We start from the raw sequence: 25,042 nt of genomic DNA on the forward strand, positions 1-25,042 counted from the left end.
GTAATAACCGTTTAATTTTTTATGTATGACTTAATATGATTCATTAAGTGTTTGCTATTTTAGGGGATGTATGTAACATATAATCACGAACAATGAACAAATAACATTAAAAATCATTTTACTCTAGATCATTATTAATACCAATAGATTAACTAAAGCTTAAACATTGTTTTTCCAACACAATGTACATCAATTTACATTCAAATAAAATAAAGAAAAGCAAATAATAACTAATTGACTTGTAGCTATAGGTTTAAAACCATATACAACTATGCATTCAGTTTTGAATTAAGAGAATGTATAAGAGCATCTCTAATGATATTGATGTGGCGTCCGTTTTGATTGCAAACTAAACTCATAAACAGATGTCCACCATTGGAGGTGGCCACATGGAACAAAGAGAATAAAGTGTTTGGAATGACAAATAGCTACAAACTCTTTTGTGAGTGAGAAAGAGGAGAGATGAGAGATAAAGGAAGGGAGAAGGCGAGAGAGACATGGTGTTGATGATGTGGAGTTGTTTGAAAACAAAACCAGCTATAAAGTATTGTAGTAATCGCTAGTTGGGCGGTAATTAGGTGGGGACTAGGCGACTAGGGATTAATCATAATAAATTTGGATTAATCGATGTCTGGTCAGGATTTTTACAACCACGGCTACAAGCCTGTAACCATCGCTCATGATCTAATGGGTTGATGTTGAGTGAGGGCTTCCATGAATTTGCCTATTACAAACAAAACCGAGCTTATTTTAAAAGACTACTTGTAAGTTTTAATTTAAACATGAACTTTTTAAATTCGACTTGACTTGAAATTTAACCAATTACTAACTCAAGTCGTCTAACTAAATTCATTTTCATCATAGTTACATTAAAAATGATGTTAAACAAAACTACAATAAAATAAAAAATAGAAACAAATCAATTTCATCGTAGCGAATACGAGTCTGTGATGGAATGACAAAAAAAGACTTGGTTTGGTATATTATGTGAGCTAAGTTCGATTCCTGCTCTCGTTATTTAATGTTAGTGACACCAGTGTGATAATGAGAGACTAAGTGAGTAAGTGACGCTCATTAGTTAAATATTTGAAATGAACATGTTTTATCTCACTAGAGATGAGCTCGGGATGGTACCGGTACCGACCCTGAAAATCCCGATCATGAACATTGGAAATATTCGGTACCGGTACCGAATTGTTAGGTTCGGTACATGCACGGTACGATACTTGTATTTCATGCAAAATTCAAGAAATACTGGTACCGAAAACTCAAAATTTGATACCGATTCAGTAGCGTTTCCGAAAATGCTTATCGTTATTCTCATCGCACTGTTGTGCCTTCAAGTAAAGTGATAGGGATTTGGAACATAAAGTACGTCTTTTGTCATTAAGTTTTCTAAAAGACTACCATTGAAAAAACGTGCAAAGATAAATGACCAGTTTTGTCATTCTGTCATGTGTATAAGAACCCACGATTGTGAAAAACAAATAATAAATAAATAAATTTTAGATTTATTAATATCGCGTCTAATAGGAACTCGTGGGATGATTAAGATGATGGGTTTTTTATTCAAGTTTTATTTAACTCGACGTGACTTCATTTCTTCATTTTAAGCTTTCATTTCTTCATTTTATGAGTGTCGATTTTATTTTCACTATGTGGGGGCAAGCAGCCTTTTGTTTTGACTTAACGAGGCAATCGACGACTCATGGAATGACGAAGAAGCTGGTTATTTCAATCGACCCTCAAGATTTTGAAATATAGTTAAATTTTCGCAATTTAAATTTTTTTTACATTTTTAAACAATGTGTATAAGAGCCCACGATTGTGAGAAAAAAATAAAATAAATAAGTATGTTTTGGATTTTTTAATACCGCGGCTAGTAGGGACTCGTGGGATAATTAAAATGGTGGGTCTCTTATTCAATTTTTATTTGACTCGACGAGTCTTTATTTCTTCACTTTAAGCTTCAATTTCTTCCTTTTATGAGTGTCGATTATATTTTCATTATGTGGGGCAAGCAGCAACCGTTGGCCCTTCGTTTTTACTTAACGAGACTATCGACGACTCATGGGATAACTAAGAAGTTGGTTATTTCAATCGACCCTCAATATTTTGAAATATAGTTAAATTTTCGCATTTTCAAAATTTTTTACTTTATTTGAACAATGTGTATAAGAACCCACGATTGTGAAAAAAAAATAGTAAATAAATAAATATTTTTTATATTTATTAATAATGCGCCTAGTAGGAACTTGTGAGATGATTAAGATGGTGGCTATCTTATTCAAGTTTTATTTAATACGACGAGACTTCATTTCTTCATTTTAAGCTTTCATTTCTTCATTTTACAAGTGTCAATTTTATTTTCACTATGTGGGGCAAGCAGCAACCCGTAAGCTTTTGTTTTTACTTAATGGGGCTATTGACGAATCATGGGATTACTAATAAACTGTTTATTCCAGTCGACCCTCAATATTTTGAACTATAGTTACATTTTAACATTTTCAAAAATTTTTACTTTTTTGAACATTGTGTATAAAAGCACACAATTGCGAGAAAAGAAAATAATAAACAAAAAAAATATGTTTTGGATTGTTAATACTGTGCCTAGAAGGGACTCGTGAGATGATTAAAATGGTGGATCCTTATTCAAATTTTATTTGACTCGACAGGTCTTCATTTCTTCATTTTAGGCTTCCATTTCTTCATTTTATGAGTGTCGATTTTATTTTCACTATGCGGGGAAACAACAACCGGTAGGCTTTTGTTTTTATTTAACGGGGCTATCGACGATTCATGGGATGACGAATAAGCTGGTTATTTCAATCGACCCTCAATATTTTGAAATATAGTTAAATTTTCGCATTTTCAAAAAAATTTACTTTATTTGAACAACGTGTATAAGAGCCCACAATTGTGAGAAAAAAATAATAAATAAATAAATTTAGATTTATTAATATTGCGTCTAGTAGGGACTCGTGGGATGATTAAGATGATGGGTTTGTTATTCAAGTTTTATTTAACTCGACGGGACTTCATTTCTTCATTTTATGAGTGTCGATTTTATTTTCACTATGTGGGGGCAAGCAGCAACCAGCAGGCTTTTGTTTTTATTTAACGAGGCTATTGACGACTTATGGGATGACAAAGAAGCTGGTTATTTCAATCGACCCTCAATATTTTGAAATATAGTTAAATTTTCGCCTTTTCAAAAAGTTTTACTTCATTTGAACAATGTGTATAAGAGCCCTCAACTGTGAGAAAAAAATAAATAAATACATAACTAATTTTTAGATTTATTAATATTGCGCCTAGTAGGGACTCGTAGGATGATTAAGATGGTGAGTCTGTTATTCAAGTTTTATTTAACTCGACGGGACTCCATTTCTTCAGTTTATGCTTTCATTTCTTCATTTTATGAGTGTCGATTTTATTTTCATTATGTGAGGGCAAGCAGCAACCGATAGGCTTTTGTTTTTACTTAACGGGTTGTCAACCACTCATGGGATGACGAAGAAGCTGGTTATTTCAATCGACCCTCAATATTATGAAATATACTTAAAATTTCGCATTTTCAAAAAAATTTACTTTATTTGAACAATGTGTATAAGAGCACTCAATTGTGAGAAAAAACTAATAAATAAATAAATATTTTTTAGATTTATTAATATTGCACCTAGCAGGGACTCGTGGGATGATTCAGATGTGGGTATGCTTTTATAGATTTATTTAACTCGACGAGACTTCATTTATTCATTTAAGCCTTCATTTCTTCATTTTATGAGTGTCGATTTAATTTTCACTATGTGTGGGCAAGCAACAACCGGTAGACTTTTGTTTTTACTTAACGGGGTTATTGACGACTCAGGGGATTACTAAGAAGCTGTTTATTTCAATCGACCATTAATATTATGAACAATCCGAAAACGCTATTTAGTGCAAAATTTAGTTTTAGTGGCACCGGTGTGATGATGATAGACTTGCGAGTAAATGATGTTCACTAGTTAAATTCTTGAAACAAACATGTTTTATCTCACTAGGGATGAGCTCAGGATGGTAACAATACCGATCCTGAAAATCCCGACCCTGAAATTTTAAAATATCCGGTACCCTTACGGTACCGAAATGTTAGATTCGGTACCAGGTACGGTACAATACTTGCATTTCGTGCAAAATTGAAGAAATACTGGAATCGATACCGAAAACTCAAAAATTGATATCGATTCGAAAGCTATACCAAAAAGGCAAAAACGCTTATCGGCTTATCGCTATATCTCACCGCACTTTTGTGCATTCGAGTAAGTATTCACGGGCTCATTTGTCTTGGGTTTCACGTTACGGACCCTTGGCCACCATCCCTACACGAACATCTTCCCTTCTCCATAATAATAATAATAATAATATAACCAATCAATCAATCAATCACGCCGCCACCATCTCACCGGAAAAATGCCGCCGTTAAAAGACCTAACGAAGCTAATGAACGGATTATCATTAGTCGCAAAGGAATCCATTCGCCGTAGCAGTTTCAATAACCCAGACCTACAAACCCTAGCTCGACAAGCCTTATTATCCGTCACCGACTTATCTGGTCTCACCGAAGGTCAAACTCGTAATTTCACCAATCATAAACCCAATGCCGGTCCCCAAAACGACACCGTTGTGTATTTTGATAATAATAATAATAATAATAATAATATACAGTTGCCTACGGTTTCTGATCGGAGTAATGTTGCCGGAGATGATTGTGAGGCTACGGTTGTTGCTGCTGCTGCGGTGGATTTGGAGAATGGTGACGTGGATAATGATAAAGGTGTGGTGGTTGAAGAAGAGGTTAATAATAATATTCCGGTGACGGAGAAAGTAATGGCGCCGGTGGTGCAGAGGAGAAGGAGGGAGAGGAAGGTTCCGTCTACGCCGTTTTCGAGAGCGCTTGGGTGAGTTTAAGTTGTTTGATTTGGAAGTTAGAAGTTAGGGTTAATGTGTGCACGGTTCGTTTCGGTTATTAGCCTAAAGTGCAGCTGAAGTCATTAGTTAATTTGTTTTATTAGCTGATCAGTTTTTGGTTAATCGGTTTCGGTTTATTAGGTTAGTTTGTCGGTTTTCGGTTCGGTTAATAACGAAACCAAATTTGGGCTAGAATTTTTGCTAAGAAATACATGAAATGGAAGTATAAATACATGAAATGGAGGTAGAAGTACATGAAATGGAGGTATAAAACGAGGCATAAATACATGAAATGTAGGTATAAAACCTGAAATACGTGAGACTGGAGGCATAAAAGCTAGTTATATATGAAAATATGAATGTTCGGTTCGGTTAAATTCAGATAACCGATTTTTGGTTAATTCGGTTTTGTTGGTTTTCGGTTAACGATTTGTTATTGCTCACCCTGGGTTTACCGTTTACGCACAATGCCACTTATAATAGGAATTGATTAGTGCACCATCAAATTTGTGTTTTTTTTTTGTAACTTGTAGCTTGTGATTTGTACAAATCGGTTATATTATTAGATTAGTCTGATATGTATATATGTGTTATGATTTTGGTAGAGTGGTGGCTAGATTGCTAACTTTAGTTGTTAAGTTTTGCTGGCCTAGGAGCTGGACTTGCTTGGGGAACGGTACAGGAATCTGCAAGGAGAATTGTGTATGGTAAAAGTGAATCACAAGGGAAACAGTCTGCACTTTCACCGTTTTTGTCTGAAAAGAATGCAGAGCGGTTGGCACTTGCTCTATGCAGGATGCGTGGAGCAGCATTAAAACTAGGGCAGATGTTGAGTATCCAGGATGAATCTCTCGTTCCTGCACCGGTATATCCCTTTTCTGTCCATTTAAGGTTTTATAGATTAGCACCTCATTATATGGAAATTAGTTAATTTCACCTGTTAGTTCTAAAGATAATTATATTAGGCTTAACTGCGTAAGTGAATATTAATCGTAGGTCAATGAGACCAACGGCAAACTAACAATGATGTGTCACTTGAGTAAACTGTGAGCAAAGATTGCTGAACACAATTGTTTTAACTCATTTGAAGTGAGTCATAATTTGAGTCACATTACTTGTTTTTATTATTCACATTTGAGTTGTGCAAGTCTAACTAGTAAACTTCCTATCACTAGTTCTACTCCACAATTATTTGTTATAATTCAAATATTTTAACTTTGTAAATTTAAAATGTACTTCAATGTTTATAAAATTCAAATATTGTAACACTTTGTAGATATATGTTATGTGTGTATGCATGCGTATGTACACAAAACACACCGACATATACATAAACTTGCATACATAGATATATATGTATACTCACATGATATACATATGCACACTTCCCATATGTATACATAGATACATATATACATAGATATGCGTATATATTGTGTGTAAATTACGCTTGATATATAATTTTATGTAATAACTATAACTTATACTTATCTGTATTTATTTCCGAAGTAATAAAGTAAGCGTTAAACTTATATTCATAAAATGAAAAATTTATTCTTGTTTGGTGTTTTGCTTATGAAACTTTTGACTTTTTATTCCTAGTAGATATTGGCTGCTTTAGATATTGTTCGTCAGGGTGCTGATGTAATGCCAAGAAGCCAACTTAATCAAGTTTTGGACTCTGAATTAGGTCCCGACTGGTCTTTCAAGTTGAAAAGCTTTGATTATGAACCACTCGCTGCTGCAAGTATAGGCCAGGTGAGTCAAAAGTCGTTTTTTTTCCGACTTGTTTAACATTTTGGTTTGTCTTTAGTTATCGTTTAGTTGGCAGTTCCATGATCCTCTAAAAAGTTATGTAGTTTAAATATCGTTTAAGATTCTTTCTTTATGTATTTTATGCAATAAAGTGTGCGCATCTCTCAAATTTGGTGCTTAAGGGTTGAAATGTATTCCTAGGTACACCTAGCTGTCACCAAGGATGATATTAAAGTTGCAATGAAGATTCAATATCCTGGAGTTGCAGATAGCATTGAGAGCGACATTGAGAATGTAAAATTGATCTTAGACTATACAAATCTGATTCCAGAGGGTTTGTATCTTGATAGAGCTATGAAGGTAACTTTCACCATCACAAGCTTTTGACCTTTTTTATCATCTAATATTATCATGCTCGTTTTCCTGAAATATGAATGTTAAAATGTCCTGAAAATATATGAGCGAACCTGAAACCCTTGACAGGTGGCAAAAGAAGAATTATCACGCGAATGTGACTACGAGTTGGAGTCATCAAACCAGAAAAGATTCCGTGAATTGCTATCAAATGTAGACGGGTTTTATGTTCCATTCGTTGTAGATGAACTATCAAGTAAAAAAGTTCTTACCACAGAGCTTGTTCATGGTAAAAACATTATCTTTTTTTAAGATTTAGATTATTAAATCTTTATTTTGGAGCCTTATATTTATTTTTTTCTTATTGAAACAGGAATTCCAATTGATAAGGTTGCACTTCTAGATCAAGAGACCCGTAGTTATGTTGGGACAAAGTTGCTTGAGCTTACATTAATGGAGCTATTTGTATTCAGATTCATGCAGGCATGCCTTTCCTGCATCCTTTTCATTTCTTTCACATGTAAAAGACATTGTGAACGTTCCTTTATTTTTTCTGAAATATTCTTTTAAATTATTTAATGCAGACCGATCCAAATTGGAGTAACTTTTTGTACAATGAAGATACACGATCAATAAATCTCATCGACTTTGGTGCAGCTCGAAGTTATCGCAAGTCTTTTGTTGATGATTACTTGAGAATGGTGAGTATTATTATTAGTTTATCACTATTAATCATAGCTTTTGTGATTGTGGTTTTCAGCTCAAGATTAAGATTTTTTTTAAACACAAAGTTTATAAAAATAAAGGCAAATTGCATGAAGAGTAACAACTTTTGGATTGGTTCTTATATTGGTAACTGGCTTATTTTGGCCATAAAAAGCCGATCAAACTTTGATTTTTTTTTTCATTTAGGGTAATCGATACAGGCCCGTAGTCAAAAAGTTTAGTCAGCAAGTAACTAGCCTGCTTGCTGCTTTTTAATTTGGACTTTATTTTCCTGACACTGCGTTTATTCTAAAAAAGTTAAAAAGTCAGGTTGCTTATGCATTTTTTAAAAAAGTTTTTAATACATAACAAATACTGCGGAATTAATTAAAACATTGGTACACTATTGTTTTTAGTTAGCCTTTTCTTTTGTCATTTTATTTCTTTAATTGTATCAATTTAAATGTCTGGTAGTTTGTTTATGGCCAAAAATAAGTTAGTTACACAAAAGTCAAAAATATTAATCAACCCAAATTTCATTACCTTTTATATGCTATTAATCCTAAAAGTAACTAGACAAAATAGTAGTTAATGGAGGTTTTAAATTATCAATCAGGTTGTTGCATGTGCAAATTGTGACCGGGAAGGAGTAATCGAGATGTCACAGAGGCTAGGTTTCTTAACTGGCAAGGAACCAGAGATAATGTTGGAGGCACATGTGCAGGCTGCTTTTGTTGTCGGTTTGCCCTTTGCAAAACCCGGGGACTATGATTTCCGTGCTAATAACATAACTCAAAGCCTTTCAAACATCGGTGGAACAATGTTGAGACACAGATTAACACCACCACCTGACGAGGTGTATAGCTTGCATCGCAAACTGGCTGGTGCGTTTTTGGCTTGCATCAAGATCGGGGCGGTGGTACCCTGTCGGGACCTTTTGCTGAAAGTATACGAAAGTTACGAGTTTGATAATTAGAAACATTGATATTGGTTTTGATTAGTTAGTTACTATGATGCATGTATACTTAAATAGAATCACAGGTAGTAAGTAAACCATTTCTTCTATTGATACAAAAGGCTGAATGGCCCTGTTGACTTGGTCAACCGTTTCCTCTGAATAAATTAGTGGCAAAATTTGTAGGTTAAACTTGTAATGTTACTTCATTTGTTCAATTGTAGGCTCTATAATTTATTTGACCTTTTATGCTTATTTTTATGTGTTATTTACTGTTTATGTTTCTGGAAGTTGGTCCAGCAATAGTTCCATGACTTTTCTTAACCGCTTGAAAACTAAACGTAAAAGTATTCTAATCTACCCGTGCTACATAATTTGATCTCGATCTATCTCACACCCTAAAGGAAGCTTATCACCTTGATCTCCTCAACGGCTCTACCAAGCTAGCCAACCAAATGATCGCCTCGTCACATACCGCTTCATTTTGGGCCTTCCATAACCTCCGCATCGAAATAACATAACATACAAAACTTTAGCCTTCTTTTTTGGTAAACAGCACCAAAGAGGTCCCAGGCTCGAAAAGCTTTGCTTTTTGAGGAGGTCCCAGGCTCGAAAAGCTTATATCGCGAGGAACTAGCACCAAAGATAGTCTGCCATACGCTTGGGCAAAGCCACACGATACAAATATGTGTTTTGCCTAGGGCTGTAAACGAACCAAACTCCTGCGAACGGTTCATGAATTGTTCGGTGGGAAATTCGTTTGTGTCTGTTCGTTTAATAAACGAATGAACATGAATAATAAATTTTGTTCGATTATTGAATCAAACGAGCATGAACAGAGCCCCCGTTCGTTCAATTATGTTTGTGAGTGTTTGGTAAAGTGTTCATGAACGTTCGTTTGTGTTCATTTGTATATGTTGGTAATGAAAGTTTTTTGTACATTTATTTATTTTATCTGAACATTATATATTCTTTTAAGTTGTTACCCCTAACATAAAATAAGAAACCATTATCTGACATTGTTTTTGCATTAATTATTTCCATTTCTTTCTTGTTATTCACATTGATGTATACATCGATATCAATCTTTAGGCTTCACCAATTTTATGTGTGTTTGTGAAAACATTCATTTCCTTAACGAACGGACACAGACATAAAATCTCGTTTGGTAAATGTTTGTGAACAATTTGTGAACACATTATTTCCTTAACAAACGAACATGAACAAAGTGTTATTCGTGTTCGTTCGATTCGTTTTCAGTTCCGTCAATTCATCATAATCCCCACAAAGAGCACACGTAAACGAGGGCGCGTGGGAACAACTAAAAACTTTTTTGTGTTTCGGAATGAAGTAACTAACATATCAAATTTAGACCTGTAAATGAACCAAACAAACCGAACGAACACGAACACGAACACTAATCGAACAAATATTTCGCGTTCATGTTCGTTCATTTAATTAAATGAACCTATACGAACGCCCACGAACATAAAAACGAAACATGTGTTCATGTTCATTTGTTTGTTAAATAAACAAATATAAACGAACTTTCTATCGAACGGTTGGCGGGCGTAATATTAATAGTTCCCAAAAGAGTAAAGTGCCACTTTCGTCATTGTAGTTTGACAAATAATGCGAATTTAGTTCAAAAAATTTATTTTTTGCATATAAACCCTCCACGTTTCCCAATTCTTGCAAATTACATCCAAATCACTAACCCCGTTAAATTTAATCGTTAAGTCAGGGGTAGACATGTCTTTTCACACTTTCTTTATTATAATACTTATTTCAGTGAACTGCGGTTTTCTTCACTGTGGTTTGTCTAAATCTCCAATTTTAGTCCAATAGTTTCAAGTTTGCAATTTTCGTCCCTATCAAATTTGCGATTTTTGTCCTTGTAGTTTCATTTCACTTACAATTAAACCTGAATTTGTTAACCCCCATTAAGTCTGGTCGTTAACACATCTGCGTACCCCTCACGTGACGACCAATTTTGTCGTTTTTCTCCCAAAATAAACCTCAGTCCTAATTCGCAAGCCCCTCACATGAAGGGATGGGGTGTATTTGGAAAAAAAAGGACAAATATGCCCCTCGCGTGAAAGGCACATTGATGGGTTTAACGATCAGACTTAACGATATTAGGGAATTCTTGTTTAATTGCAAGTGAAATGAAACCATAGAGACGTAAATTGCAAATTTGAAACTACTTGACTAAAACCGCAGATTTGGACAAACCACAGGGACGAAAATCGCAGTTCACTGAAATAAGTATTATAATAAAGAAAGAGTGAAAAAACATGTCAACCCTTGACTTAACGATTAAATTTAACGGGATTAGTGATTTAGATGTAATTGATAAGAATTGAAAAACCTAGAGGGTCTATATGCAAAAAATAAACTTTTTGGACTGAATTCGTATGAGACTTTAGTCTTCCCAAAATAATAACATCTAGTGACGCCGTGAATGGAAGACGAACTCGAGGTTGAAGAAAATGGAAGACACAAGTCAAAAGGTTCAAGAATTAATCCGAAAACAAGTACCTGATTGGGATTCTGACGTCATGGTAGCCACGAGATTCAAAGCTTTCAGTGGCCAAAGGTCTGATTGGGAACCAAGGTACCATTTCTGGAAGGATTTAATAATCAAAATTGCTCAACATCTTAATATCTTCATCATTCATTCATCAGTGGTCAGTGGTGCGAGTTCTTAATATCTCAATTTTAATTGGTTTTAGCTTGTATAGAAAACCTATTTATTTATTATTATTATTAATGTTGGTTATTGTTTGCTTTTGTGAAGGTTAGAAACGAGTGGTTTAATCATGGAGGATTGGTTCCGTTGTGCATTGATGCTGTTCTGGTAGTTATTAACTACTTCATATGTTATAAGTTATAACTTATACCGAATCATTGAAGTCGACCATTCTCGATTAGCCAAATCAAATAAAACATTATTCGCCTTCATTTGTGTTCGCTCGTTTGTGTCAGCAAACCGCTCACGAACAAGTTCATTTCCTTAGCGAACGAACACGGACAAAAGAATTTGTTTGGTTAGGTGTTTGTGAATCGTTCGCTTCTGATCATAAAAGGTTAACGGACGATGCTCGTCCGTTAAGTGTTTATCCGGCAAGCGAACGCTTCACGAACACAAATGAAGGCGAATAATGTTTTATTTGATTTGGCTAACCGAGAATGGTCAACTTCAATGGTTCGGTCGGCTACCATGTTTTATTCCTTTTTCTTTTTTAATTTTAGTTTACTTACCAAGTGGTTGAGCCTACATCACATATTCATATTTCAATTTATATATATATATTAATCACATAATACTCGTAAATATTTTTGTTTTATAGTTCATAATTTTGCTTAAATCTGTATGATCAGATTAGAAAAGTCATTGAAAAATATTGAAAACCGTTAATAAACAAATAAACGTTGACACAAAAGGAAGTAAACAAACACATTATCGAATGTTCACAAACACAATCAAACAAGTGCAGCCTCTATTCGTGTTCGTTCATTTAGTTAATCGAACGAAATTTCTTGTTCATGTTCGTTCATTTATCAAATAAACGTACATAAACGAACTTCACGCCTAACAGCCCCTAGTAATTACACTACAACACGTGCTCTGTAGTGTTCATCATAGGGTTTTGTTTCCTTCTTCCAGGTTGAAATGTATGATTCCGGTGACCTGTTACGTAGCAGCGATCTTATCGATCCCAAAAGTGGCCAACTCACCCAATTATTTCACAAAGTAGGACACCTGCTCCCAGTATCTAGGTCTGCAATTCCATCAGAAGATGAGTTCATCGTTTCATCGCTCTTACAGGTACCCTATACTCTACAGATAGAACACGCCTTGAGTTAATGAAATATTTTTGTTAATCTTAGTTATACTGTTATCCCCAATAGGAGAAATGTGATGAAGTTGTCAAGATTTTATCGGAAAATCGCTGGACATCTTCATGCATCGTCACTATGAACAAATTTCAAGTGATTTGTGGAGGGGCTAAACAAGCGTCAGTGATCTTGAGCCATTTGTTCAAATGCGGGAAGGCAAAGTACCTCGCGATAAGGCGGAATGATCTTATAGAGGTACTGTTATCCTTTATAATATTATTGTTCTTACTGTTACAATTATTGCTATTACCGAAACAGTACTTGAAGCTTTGGTTACTTGTAATAGGGTGTGAAAGTCTCTCTTTCTTCCAAAACTATCTCGGGTACTACACCTTCAGATTATGTTGTTCTGCACTTGACTTGGACTGCAGAGAAGCTCCAGCTACAAATCGATATGATCGATCAACTTTGTAACAAGTAAGCATATTGCATATGATACTCGCATATTTTTTAATTTGCTGAAAGTATCGCTTGATATGAATTCCGACAATTGATTTATGATATGTGCAGGTCCAAAACATTGGCTTTGGCTTCTTTAAAATCAGGGAACAAAGTTATTGCACAGAGGCACGTAAGGGAACTGAAGTTGTCATCTGATCGTAGAGAAAAGTGTGATGTGCTTTTAAGGCGAGTAGAAGAAGTCCTTAGAGCCATAGCAGATGCTGAAGATTCAAAAGAGGTTTGTTTAATATTTTATGTGGTAAATAGTTAAATTAAGTCACATTTGGTTTTCTAATTTTGTTGCTTTAAGTGGCAGGTTTTCGAAGCCATTAAAAGCGGTACGAAGGCAATGAAGGATAAGATGATCACGATAGAAGAAGTGCAGAACTGTTTAGATGATCTTGATGAAACAATCAGTTCACAAAAGCAAGTAGACAAAGTTTTAGGTACTCCCACATTTGATTCCATATTAAGACAAACAAAGTCCTAATAACTTATTATGGTATTAATATGTTCTTCCTAGGGGTGTGCGTGGTGCGGTTTTTGGTTAAAACCGAACCGAAAACCAAAACTTCGGTTTTTGGAGTATCTAAAACCGTTCGGTTTCGGTTTTTTGGATTTCGGTTTTCATTTTGGTTTCGGTTCGGTTTTCGTTTTTTCGGTTTTTGCCATTTGATCTTGAAAATTTTAGGTCAAAAGAAAGTTTTCAAAAAATAATTAATTTAGGCATAAAAATTTGGTTAATTGTAAAATAATAGACTATTAAACATTTTACCAAAAATATTTGAGTTACATGTTTATTAAATTCTTATAAATTACTTAATATAAAATATAAAAAACCAAAATTTAGGTATCTGGTTTGGTTTTTACAAAAGCATAAACCAAACCGTCGGTTTTTGTTTTCGTTCGGTTTTTTCGGTTCCGGATTGGCTTTTTCGGTTTCTTGCACACCCCTAGTTCTTACTAACACGGGTTTGTATGTGTGACTTGCAGGGTCAGTTTTGTCTTATGATGACTTTGATGAAGATCTCGAAGACGAGTTGGATAAACTCATGGAAGACAGTGGAATATCATCAGCAGATGGTACTACAGGAACAGTTGAATCATTGAGTAATACCCTCTCGGATCTTAAGCTTGCGAATGACGCTGTAACGATACAGGAACCAGCAGAAAGATCAAATGTCTCAAAGGTTCTTGAGCTTGCACCTTCCTGATTATTATCCTCACTCTGTCTCTGTGCAACTTCTGTAACATGTAATATACTTGCTTAAGAAAAACGCCCTTGATGTAAAACGCGGTAGAAATTTATGTGTAGTGTTTAGAGCTTCAACGAGTTGTTAAGAGGGTGTTTGGATTGTCGATTGGAACTATTTATTCTGTTCTGATATAGAAGATAGGTATTTTGGAGTGCTTGGATGGAAGCAGACTGCTTATGATCGTCCGAAATACTTATTTCAGGCGGAATAAGCAGTTTGGTTATATTACCTCTTGGATCCTTAAAACAGAATTTACAAACACAATATTTATAACATAATGAACTAAACTGCAGTTGTGATTTTATTTCAGTTTACATTTTTCTTAAGAAAACCCGAAAGATATAAAACTAGACTTAGTCACTATCCCAAGTTATATAATTTGATTAGAACATGGATGTGATCAAGAAGAAAGACATAAGATGGTATGTCTGATAAAATAATGTGAGATTTATATATACCGTCGTGTTACTGTATTAGACTTGGTGGTGGTGTTGTTCGCATTGAGTTTCCCAACAAAAAATGTAACTTCTTCGGCCAAAAGCGTTTTTCCGACGTCTTGCAACTAACTGTGTTAGGATTACGTCAGTCGCAGATCGTTAAGAACAAATATGATAAAATGTGGGATCGTTATCAGCCATTTCGTTAATTGTGACCAACAACGACCAAAGTATGATAGTTTAATATGATAAATGTGGGATCGTGATCAACAAATTCGTTAATTGTGACCGTCAACGACCAAAAGATACTATAGTTGTGATTAACAAAACTAATATAACATAATAATTTTACTTTTTATTTTATTTTATTTGTTTAATTATAAAATTTCACACGAACTTTAACATCAATATAATGCAATTTTAGATTTTTAGGTGAGTACATATAAATATAATATTGTAGCTTCCTAAGCAGTTTTGATATCAAATTGAAAGATTAATAATCGCAGGCAAATTGGATTTGAGAGATGACGGACGATGGTTTCCGTCCGGCAACCAGGCTGATTAATTTTTTATCCCAGGACCAGGTACATCATTACTATTATTATTATTATTATTATTTAATATTGTTTGTTTGAACAAACAAACAAACAGTTGGATGAAGCCAAGAAAAATAGAGGACCTAGGGTTGAAGACGGTACTGCCCAAAGAGATAGACCCCTTTTTGAGGTATTATTATGCTTATTATTATCTTATTAATCAATTTTATGTACGGTTTGGATCAAACACAAATTAAAAAAAATAAGTAGATACACTACTGTACTTGATTCGCACATTTAGCATGTTTTTTTAGTTTGTACATTAACTTACCCCATTATATGTATATATGTATACATATATATTATAAGCTTAATTGTTTCCTTCATCTTTGTGTTACTTTAGTTGATTACTTTTATTCACCATATTTATATTTTTTGCTCAGTTGTAATAAGAGAAAAAAAATAAAAATAAAAATACCAGGCATAGCTTAAGAAACACCATTGGCATACTAACTAGTAAGTAGTAACTACATACATGATGTTGTTTCATACAGCCAAAAATTTGGTCACACGGCACATGGGCAGCATGAGGTGATGCTTGTTCGAATCATACCGGCACGTATGACTATTTTTCGCCAGTCATACGGTCTGTGTGATAACAGCTGGTGTATGTATGGTAGCAACCAAAAATATTACCTTAAAAACAGTTTCTGTTGTGGAATAAAGTAGGTGTTACCGTGTTAGATATAAAGAGGTATATTATATCTGTTGTGGAATCTGTCTATGTATGAGCTTAAGGTAGTGTATCCGTTGGCTTGCTCGAATAGTACATTATAGATTGCAAGGGGCTGCTAATTGAATAAATGGTCCGACCCAACTGCCTATTGTGCAAACCTTTTTATATTTATAGTTTTGTACTGAGATACTTGAAAATCGAGTTCAAAGCGATTAAACTTTTCTTCTTGAAGAGGATCCATATGCGATTAAACATATGCAATACAACATGTGAAACATTTTTCTGACATTCTCTATGCATTACTTTTGTTGGTTTATTTCTGAATGGGTCAAAATGGATTAGGTCAATTGGTTGTGTCGGTGTCATTGTGTGAGTCAAATTAATTGGAGTCAGTCTTTTGGTTTGGTTGTTATCGGTTTGTTTAATTTAAGGTTTTCAAGTTTTTTAAGTTTTAGGAGTTGTATTTGGATTCGAAGCGAGTCTATTTGTGTTTATATACAGAGTTATGGTATCCGTCCTGTACGTGTTTTTCAATTTGATAAATCAAAAGGAGTCAGGGCGAGGTTTTCCTCAATTCAGTTGTGTTTGTGTGTGATTGAACATCGACATGACCGCACTTTTGCATTAATTTGTAACTTCAACTATACATATAGTTGAATAGTTGATTTGACCGTTTTTAATAATTTGATGCAGATTTTAAAGGAAAATAAGGACAAAAAAGATGCAGAGTTTAACGAACGGTTCAAGCATAGTAAGTGCTAGTAATTCTCGTTACTTCATTCGACGCGATGCTCCCACGTGGCCTTGCTCACTGGATTTTGTTTGTTCGTTTGATGAATCTTAATAGTATATGTAGTCTGGAAATATAGTTGGTTCGTTTATATATTTTATTATTATTATAGGACCTCCAAAGGCATTGGATGAAGACGAGACTGAGTTTCTTGATAAGCTTGAAATGGTGAGTACATTTTCATATCACTTGCTTCATTTGAATAGCAATATAGCATACGCGTTCTTACAACGTCGTTTTTTGGTTCTAAATGGTTGCAAAATACAAACTTGCTTTGGTCTAGGGGCGGACGTAGCTAATAAGCAGGGGGGTAGCATCTGCTACCCCTGATAAAATATAACGTTACCCCTGTATGTTTAAAGTCCAACCAAATTAAAAAATAAAACCAATAAAACCCCAGTCCCTCTTTCACGATTACCATGCTGCAGCCGAATAGCCGTCGGTCGGTGTTCCCTCAGTCCCTCTTTCACGATTCGACTTCTATTTGTTCAGTTTAGGTGTTCTTATACTTTCATTTAAAACTATAATTGCTAATTTTTTTATATAGATTATTAATTTGGATTCGTTTATGGCAATCGAATATTTGAATGATTGATTATGGTTTATTGGATATTTGGACAATGTAAATTGGAATTGATTGGGGATTTAAGGTTTAAATTTTGTTTCTTCTAAAATTAGAGAACTTGTAAGATGATACAGTCTTATTAGCCATCTTTTTAAACGAAAATTCCAACAAAATGATGATATCGGTCCAACAAGTTAAAAAAGTAAAATATTATACGAAACACAGTAAAAGAAATCGGTTTTTGTATGAAACACGGTAAAAAAAAATTTTCGTTTACATTGTATGAAATACGGTTAAATTTTATTTTGGTTTCTGAAAATTTATTTTTTTGTCTAGTCAAGGAGAGAATATGAGCAGCAAGTAGCAAATGATGAAGCCAAACAGCTGCGGAGCTTTCAGGTAAGCTATATATTTTTCATGCAAGCATGTGTTAGGTTTTAAAAATTCATTATACGTTCCAAATAATATTCGTCTGTATCATGCAGGAACAAGTGGCTGCACAATCAGCTATTCTACACGAGCTAAGGGAAACACCAACGGTCCTTCCCAAACCTCAGGTTAGATTTATAGTGTTGTATACTTACGAGTTATGATCAACTTCTATTAAGTGTTTCATTGGATAAACTTGTACGTTTTGTATTGGCTTGTAGGAGCAACAACCATCTGTAGAGAAGAAAGCACGTGCCCGCCCGCTAGGGGTAGTTATAAAAGTGAAACCGCAACCAAAAAAAGCAAAGACTGGTTCACCTGAAGAATGTAAACCTTCGGTTCCCGTCAACAATGTTGTTACTGGCGGGCTTGTTTCGTATAGCGATGAAAGTGATGATGATTAGGCATTTGTTTCTATCATTTTGATTTTGTCCTAAAGTTTGTATCCTTGGCTCCTTGCTTATAGATAATTTGTGTGCATCATTTCATGGATTGGAAATATTTAACACATCTGTATAAGACAAGCTAATCTTAGGTTTCAATTTAGGCTCGTCGAGCCTTAACAAACCTTGTGTATTTTAAAACTTTTAGTTCTTTTGGATTTCCATGTATTATTTCACACGACACAACCAAGATCGAGCCTAGAGGTGCACAAAAGAACCGGTTCCAGACCTGACCTGGCGATTCCTACCCGAAACCGGATCCGACCCTACCCGCGGGTAAAGACCGGGCTTTGGTTTTCCTCCAAGAACTGTACCTGGAACCGACCTGGACCCGGTGGAACCGGTTCCGTCAATACTCGGTCAAAACCCTACCCTACCCTACCCGAAATCCGAAAAAAAATCTCGATGGAACCGGTCAAATACCCGACTATACCTAGAACCGGTTCCTAACCGGACCCTGTTTTGACTTTTGTTGACCATACCCGGTTCCAGTTCCTAAGAATACCCAGTATCTACTCGAGCCAAGCTTTGGCTCGTTTAAAGGTACTTCACACGAGTTCGACTCGAGCTTATGTTCGTTTAAGGTTTCTTGAAATACATAAAAATAACTAAATTTGTTAAAAAGATTATATAATAAGTGACACACAAGCCGAGCATGATACAAGAGCGAGCTTGTAAAAACGACTCACAATGGAGCTTTAGAATAAGAGTTCGAAAAGAACCAAGCTCGAGTTAGCGTTAGTCAAACCAAACCGAGTTCAAGCTTCGTCGATCTTGGGTTATCGTTAGTCAAATCATCTTAATAGTTTACATAATTCACTAACTCATCATCATTATAAATGTTAGAAAAAGCTTATAGATGAAAAATCAATTACAATGTGCTCTGAAAAACATTTTGTTGGTATAAATAATAATATATATCAATAAGCTGAGGTGGAAGTAAAGTCAGCAATTGCATCCATTTCCTGCTGCAGAAGAAGTGCATCAATGAAGTAATCCAAACTCTCTCCTTGTAACACATCACTGATGGAATGATGAGTAAAACCGATCCTGTGGTCCGTAACGCGCCCTTGTGGAAAGTTGTATGTACGTATACGCTCAGATCTATCCCCGCTACCAATCTGGTTTCACGTCAAATTTCAATATTCGTACAAAAATCAAATGAATTTTTCAAATTATAATAATAATGAGTAAACTGCGGTTTTCGTTCCTGTGGTTTGTCTAAATTTACGGTTTTAGTCCAATAGTTTTAAATTTGTGATTTTCGTCCATGTGGTTTGTCTAAATTTACGGTTTTAGTCCAATAGTTTTACATTTGCGATTTTCGTCCTTGTGGGTTCAATTTACTTGCAATTAAACCCGAATTCACTAACCCCGTTAAACTATGGTTGTTAAACCCATCAACGCGCCCCTCACGTGAGGGGCAATTTTGTCCTTTTTCTCCCCAAAGGCCCAAATACAACCCAACCCCTCATGTGAGGGGGCTTGCGAATTCGGACTGGGGTTTATTTTGGGAGAAAAAAGGACATGAGGGGCACGCTGATGGGTTTAACGACCATACTTAACGGGGTTAGTGAATTCGGGTTTAATTGCAAGTAAATTGAAACCACAAGGACGAAAATCGCAAATTTAAAACTATTGGACTAAATCCGCAGATTTGGACAAACAACGGGGATGAAAACCGCAATTTACTAAAATAATAATAATAATAATAATAAATAATAATAATAACAATACCTGCTTTGATCTTAGTTCGGATCTACTGTTATGAACTCTACACCTTTCCAGCTCATAAAGTCGTGCGCATAATACTTTTAGCGCTTTAGCTTTATTCTAACAAACCAAAGGAAAACAATATTAATATGCATGTTGTATGATTGTGGCAAAAGTTTATGAATATAGTTTACCATATGTTGTGAGCGTTCGTCTTGTATGGAAACCGTGAGGCCAGTTGGAATATGTGTGATCCTAACAGCACTATTAGTAGTATTTGCATGCTGACCACCAGACCCCCCGGACCTGTATGTGTCGATTCTCAAGTCCTCGTTTCTTAGTTGAACATCTACCTGCAAAAAGCAAGTGTGACACAAAATATTTAATAAATGAAAAGCATAATAAAATGGTAAACTAGTTTATTAAAGTCATCGATCAGACGATCACCTCATCTGCTTGAGGAAGGATAGCAACCGACACAGCACTTGTATGAACACGCCCTGATTTCTCTGTGACGGGAACTCGCTGCAAAATTGCAAAAACAAAAATAAATGTTATAAAATTATAAAAGAATGTCTTTCACATTAGCATCAAATTTAGTAATTTAGTAAAAATAGTAAAATAAATAAATAAATAAAACCTGCACTCTGTGGACCCCACTCTCGAATTTTAGTTTTCCATAAACATCTGCCCCGGATATTGCAGCACTTGCTTCCTGCCAAATAATATACACTCGTCACGCATGACTCTTTGTTAAATGATCAAAAAATAAAAATAAAAAAATAAATATAACCTTGAATCCTTTCATATTTGAATCTGTGACTTCCACCACCTCAAATCTCCAACCTTTTTTATGCGAGTATCTTTCATACCTAGCGTGATTCAAGTATCAACAGTCAGAAATTAAAAAAAAAACACTTTTAAAACTTCAGTGAAAAGTCTAAACTATCACACATTTTAAAGATGTCCATAGCAAACAGCGAAGCCTCTTCGCCTCCGGTTCCTGATGCAAAAATCAAAATAATAAAGATTCGGTGTTATGTTTAAAAACACTGTAATAATGAATGACCGTGTTACCTGCTCTAACTTCCAAAATACAATCTCTTACATCTGCATCATCTTTAGGCAGTAAAGACTTAAGCAGCAGATTATGCAGTCTTTGCTCTTCTTTTACGGCTTGATCCAGTTCTTCACATGCCATGGCCTGCATGTCTTTATCTTCTTCGCATTCGCCCATTAATGATTTCAAACTTTCAATTTCCTACAACCGCGTACATAACAATAAAAGCAGATACTAAATTAACATATTGGTAACATTAACTTTTTAAAAACAAAATTTTTTTTTTTAATAATTATTCAAAAGCATAAAGACTCACCTTTTCTACCGTCCTCAACTTACTTATGAGATCCATTTTATCACTCAGACTTTGAAGCTCCTTGTTTGCTTTTGAATACTCGGTTGGTGAGGTTTCCGGCTGTCTTTATTCAATATAAAAAGTTAGAAATCGAAAAACGATAGCATTGTATTGGTGTATAAACTCGAAACTGGAAGTTTGAACATAAATGAGACTTGATCGCTGTTACCTGATTAATTATTCCTTCAAGATAAGCATTCCTGTGCTCGATAGCCGAGAGTCTCTGCTCCATAATCTTGATCAGTTCAGCTGATGATTGAGGTTGCACCTCCGCCACTTTTAAAATGAGAAATAAAGAAATATAATATCAGTAAGGGGTGTGCAAATTGCAGTTCTGTTCAGTTTTTACCTCAAAACCATAACCAAACTTTGGTTTCGGTGAACCGCTTATGAAGCTCGGTTATGGTTAGCTTTCAGTTAATTAATCAAGCTAAGTTTTAACTAAAACTTAACTAAATGAACATAGAAAAAGAATCGGTTACATCAAACGGGAATTGCATGAAGGTCAAACGGGAATATGCATATTCTCAACGTTTTTCGTTAAAACATTGACACATATACCCAATCCACATATATCTATTTAATACTAGACTAATACTATATTATAATACATATGAGAACGAGCAAAAGGGTAATTTTACATAGCTTCAAGAATTAAAACAAATTACAACTTTCGAAACATATGGTACAATCACTTTAAGCATGCTATTAAAACCAACTCCCCCCCCCCCTCCCGATTTTTAAATGACCATAACTTTTCATACGTTAATGTCTTGTTTAAAAAAAGCATACTAATAAAAACGACCAATTTATTCTCTTCAATTCATAAAAATTAACGTTACATGATTGCCAACGTCTTTGTTCCTCGTTGCATCCGCGGGCACCTCTCTAGTATATACATATATTATCTCGACAAAAGCAAGTCTTGGTTTTTCTTTCAGTTTGGTTATGGTACGTCCTTAACCTTAACCGACCAGTCAGTTAATCATATACCCTTAACCATAACTGTCGGTTAGTATCAGTCATCGGTTAATTCACTTCCGGTTACCCCTAAATTCAGTATCATCATTCGTATGTTCTACCATGGTGAACTAACAATAATCAACTAATCATACAACCAGCACATTTGGCCTAATTTCTGAAATCCAATAAAGATAACTACTTTTTCTGTTATAATTTCATCCAACTAATAACTGATTTGTTAACAAAGATAACAACTTTTTCTCCTGTCATTTCATCCCAACTAATCATATCTTCGGTTAATTCGGTTCGGTGGCGTGCGGTTAACGGTTAATGTTTTCCCTAACAGTAATCATTTGGCCTAATTTCTGAAAACCAATAAAGATAACAACTTTTTGTGCTGTAGTTTCAACTAACTAATAACTGTTTTGTTAACAAACATACCCACAAAAAAAATGCATAATTAAAAAAAAAAATAAAAAATGAACTGACCAGTTGAATATGAAGGTATATAAAAAGGATGAGTCTTTGAGCGAAGATGATGATGGGTTCCATTTGGTGAGAATGCTCGAACCAAGCTTCTGCATAAAACCCTAAACCCACCAATTCTCATATTCACTTCTTCTTCCAAAGATTATATTAGGGTTTATTCAAGAGTATTATGTATGTGTCCAGGAAACAAATATAAATGAATAATGGATTTTGATTTTTTAGGATCGTATTCCTTATTTTATAAGTTGGTAAAAATAAGCAATTCCAAACACCCTTTTAGTATCATTTCTCAGTGAGAGAGGAGGGGTGTAAAGTGTAAATTTGAGAGCTTGTGCTCGGCTAGTTTTACTTACAACGAGTTTAGTTCAAGTTCAACTCGTTTCAAGCTTGGTTCGTGAATAGTTATGCGAGCTCAAACTCTACTCTTTTATTACCTACTCACCCCCGTCTCATTAAAAATGTTCATATTTCTTTTTTTTTATTTGTCATATTATAATAAATGTCCACTTTCAAAAGTTATAAGTCAATTGCCAAATTTACCCTTGAAACACACACAACTAGCATTTATAAACAGCATTGATGAACTAAATTTTTAAGCGCATTATTGTCATTTGGTAAGCAAAAAAAAAGTAATTATTTAATCTACCTTGAACCTTGTGTTTTTCAAACCATGACACTTAACGACGGACGAATGTAGTATTATTTTTAAATGTCTTTTGTTATAACTTTATATATAACATGATATGCATTATTTAGTTATTTAATTATAAACTTATGTATAATTATATTTAATGTATGTGTATAAATAATAGGCTCATGAGCGAGATCGATAAGTGAAGCCCGAGCTCGTTTAGTCAACAACCTAAATTTTTGGCTTAGGCTTGGGCTCGAGTTCGTTTAGTCAACGTCCAGAATTTTAGGCTCGGGCTTTGGCACAGGTTTGTTTAGTTAACCACCTAAATTTCGCCCATTTAAACTCGACTTAATTCGAGTTTTTTTGGTCTCAAGTAGCTTGCAAGCGGTTTGATTTGTTTACACTCCCGCTTAAAAGCTCCTTTAAGTAATGCAAAACAGTTGACAATTGATACAAGTATAGGATTGTTCATTCGTTTGTCAATTGATAGCAAAGATTCAATCTCATTGTCACAAATCATCTTGAAAAAATGTTATTAAGAGGTTCTACATATATTAATGAATCTATCTATATACTTACGACTTGCGACTGTTTTCTATGCTTTTAATATCTCCAAAACGATAATTTAAGATTCAAGAATACGCTTCACGATCCTTCTTATTACGCCTTTTAATATCGCACTATGTCAAGTGAAACTGATTGAATTACGATATGTAACTTACACGCTAACACCAAAAATGTTACATTTACGAATAATAATTACATTAGAGGTTGATTTTTCAATTAAATACGATATCCTTGTACGGATTATTATTATATAATACATTTGAGAAGTTTGGTGCCGCAAGACCGTAATTGGTCCATGTGGCGACACCAACTTATGACACATCATCCAATATTTATTTGAATTTTAATTTCAATTCCAATATCGTAACAAACGTAACCGAAACCAACAAAATCCAGATCGACTTTTCACCGTAATGTCTAGGTTTTACCGACCGTTGTTTTTTTTCCTACAACAGTAACATACATCATTGGTCCATGTGGCGGCACCAATTTGTGGCGAGTCATACAATATTTCGATTACTTTTTAGTTAAGTATCGTAACGAACGTAATCGAAACTTACCAGATTCACATATACTCTCCGTCGTAACGCCTGTGTACCGGCCATTGTTTTGTTCGGTTTTTAGTTTTTTTTCCGTAACAAACATAACCGGAATCGACCAAATTAGCGTCTACTTGCCGCTGTAACGCCTAAGTTTTACCGACTTAATAAAAATCATTTTAAATGAGTTACTTTTTGGTATAGTAAGTTATGCGAGTAATTCTAAACGTTTGCTAATTTAATCTTTAGGTTTAGTGTCAGTTTCATAACGAAGCTAACCGATACCAACCAAATTTGTGTCGTTTTGATCATAAGTTGTATATATATTTTTTAATATGTTAATTTTTATATTATAAGTTATGCGGTGTCATTACTGTTTTCAACGTTGACAGATTAATGTTTTAAGTTTAGTGTCGGTATCATGACGAACTTTTACCAACCAAATGCACGTTAATATACCACCGCAT

General features: G+C 34.6%; 4 protein-coding genes across 4 annotated transcripts; 3 read left to right on the top strand and 1 right to left on the bottom strand.

The window, feature by feature from the left end:
- Positions 1-4,359: 4,359 nt before the first annotated feature.
- LOC143554579 (protein ABC transporter 1, mitochondrial-like) lies at positions 4,360-8,764 on the top strand. The gene is made up of 8 exons (XM_077044300.1): positions 4,360-4,940; positions 5,590-5,815; positions 6,556-6,708; positions 6,907-7,065; positions 7,189-7,348; positions 7,433-7,542; positions 7,644-7,760; positions 8,381-8,764. The coding sequence occupies exons 1-8, from the start codon at positions 4,453-4,455 to the stop codon at positions 8,738-8,740; spliced, it is 1,773 nt and encodes a 590-aa protein (XP_076900415.1). The 5' UTR covers positions 4,360-4,452; the 3' UTR covers positions 8,741-8,764.
- A 2,427-nt stretch (positions 8,765-11,191) lies between these two features.
- Positions 11,192-14,280, top strand: LOC143554580 (uncharacterized). The gene is made up of 8 exons (XM_077044301.1): positions 11,192-11,409; positions 11,520-11,579; positions 12,390-12,551; positions 12,635-12,817; positions 12,909-13,039; positions 13,133-13,301; positions 13,380-13,509; positions 14,057-14,280. Exons 1-8 carry the CDS (start codon positions 11,212-11,214, stop codon positions 14,275-14,277), a joined length of 1,254 nt encoding a protein of 417 aa, XP_076900416.1. The 5' UTR covers positions 11,192-11,211; the 3' UTR covers positions 14,278-14,280.
- A 1,000-nt stretch (positions 14,281-15,280) lies between these two features.
- Positions 15,281-18,320, top strand: LOC143554581 (uncharacterized). Its single transcript, XM_077044302.1, has 7 exons — positions 15,281-15,340; positions 15,408-15,482; positions 16,722-16,779; positions 16,931-16,986; positions 17,720-17,782; positions 17,869-17,940; positions 18,034-18,320. Exons 1-7 carry the CDS (start codon positions 15,281-15,283, stop codon positions 18,214-18,216), a joined length of 567 nt encoding a protein of 188 aa, XP_076900417.1. The 3' UTR covers positions 18,217-18,320.
- A 789-nt stretch (positions 18,321-19,109) lies between these two features.
- On the bottom strand, positions 19,110-23,008 carry LOC143554582 (peptide chain release factor 1, mitochondrial-like). The gene is made up of 11 exons (XM_077044303.1): positions 22,836-23,008; positions 21,553-21,659; positions 21,345-21,443; positions 21,046-21,229; positions 20,923-20,971; positions 20,762-20,840; positions 20,609-20,683; positions 20,416-20,493; positions 20,163-20,321; positions 19,993-20,088; positions 19,110-19,376 (listed from the first exon to the last, which is right to left on the bottom strand). Exons 1-11 carry the CDS (start codon positions 22,954-22,956, stop codon positions 19,176-19,178), a joined length of 1,248 nt encoding a protein of 415 aa, XP_076900418.1. The 5' UTR covers positions 22,957-23,008; the 3' UTR covers positions 19,110-19,175.
- Between the last annotated feature and the right edge of the window lie 2,034 nt (positions 23,009-25,042).

The sequence above is a fragment of the Bidens hawaiensis genome, unplaced genomic scaffold (genome assembly GCF_021521415.1).
Source record: "Bidens hawaiensis isolate Kalapana, Puna unplaced genomic scaffold, B.hawaiensis_p1.1 tig00017762_1, whole genome shotgun sequence".
In the NCBI taxonomy this organism is placed as follows: domain Eukaryota; kingdom Viridiplantae; phylum Streptophyta; class Magnoliopsida; order Asterales; family Asteraceae; genus Bidens; species Bidens hawaiensis.

Excerpts from the sequence above, each read along its gene's own strand:
- LOC143554579 (XM_077044300.1), top strand. The coding sequence starts at position 4,453 with ATGCCGCCGTTAAAAGACCTAACGAAGCTAATGAACGGATTATCATTA. Across the intron at positions 4,941-5,589 it reads CCGTTTTCGAGAGCGCTTGG|TTTTGCTGGCCTAGGAGCTG; the intron begins GTGAGTTTAAGT and ends TTAGTTGTTAAG. Across the intron at positions 7,543-7,643 it reads TTGTATTCAGATTCATGCAG|ACCGATCCAAATTGGAGTAA; the intron begins GCATGCCTTTCC and ends TATTTAATGCAG.
- LOC143554580 (XM_077044301.1), top strand. The coding sequence starts at position 11,212 with ATGGAAGACACAAGTCAAAAGGTTCAAGAATTAATCCGAAAACAAGTA. Across the intron at positions 11,580-12,389 it reads TGTGCATTGATGCTGTTCTG|GTTGAAATGTATGATTCCGG; the intron begins GTAGTTATTAAC and ends TCCTTCTTCCAG. Across the intron at positions 12,818-12,908 it reads GGCGGAATGATCTTATAGAG|GGTGTGAAAGTCTCTCTTTC; the intron begins GTACTGTTATCC and ends TACTTGTAATAG.
- LOC143554581 (XM_077044302.1), top strand. The coding sequence starts at position 15,281 with ATGACGGACGATGGTTTCCGTCCGGCAACCAGGCTGATTAATTTTTTA. Across the intron at positions 15,341-15,407 it reads ATTTTTTATCCCAGGACCAG|TTGGATGAAGCCAAGAAAAA; the intron begins GTACATCATTAC and ends ACAAACAAACAG. Across the intron at positions 17,941-18,033 it reads CGGTCCTTCCCAAACCTCAG|GAGCAACAACCATCTGTAGA; the intron begins GTTAGATTTATA and ends ATTGGCTTGTAG.
- LOC143554582 (XM_077044303.1), bottom strand. The coding sequence starts at position 22,956 with ATGAGAATTGGTGGGTTTAGGGTTTTATGCAGAAGCTTGGTTCGAGCA. Across the intron at positions 20,972-21,045 it reads TATTTTGGAAGTTAGAGCAG|GAACCGGAGGCGAAGAGGCT; the intron begins GTAACACGGTCA and ends TTTTTGCATCAG. Across the intron at positions 20,089-20,162 it reads ACGAACGCTCACAACATATG|AATAAAGCTAAAGCGCTAAA; the intron begins GTAAACTATATT and ends TTGGTTTGTTAG.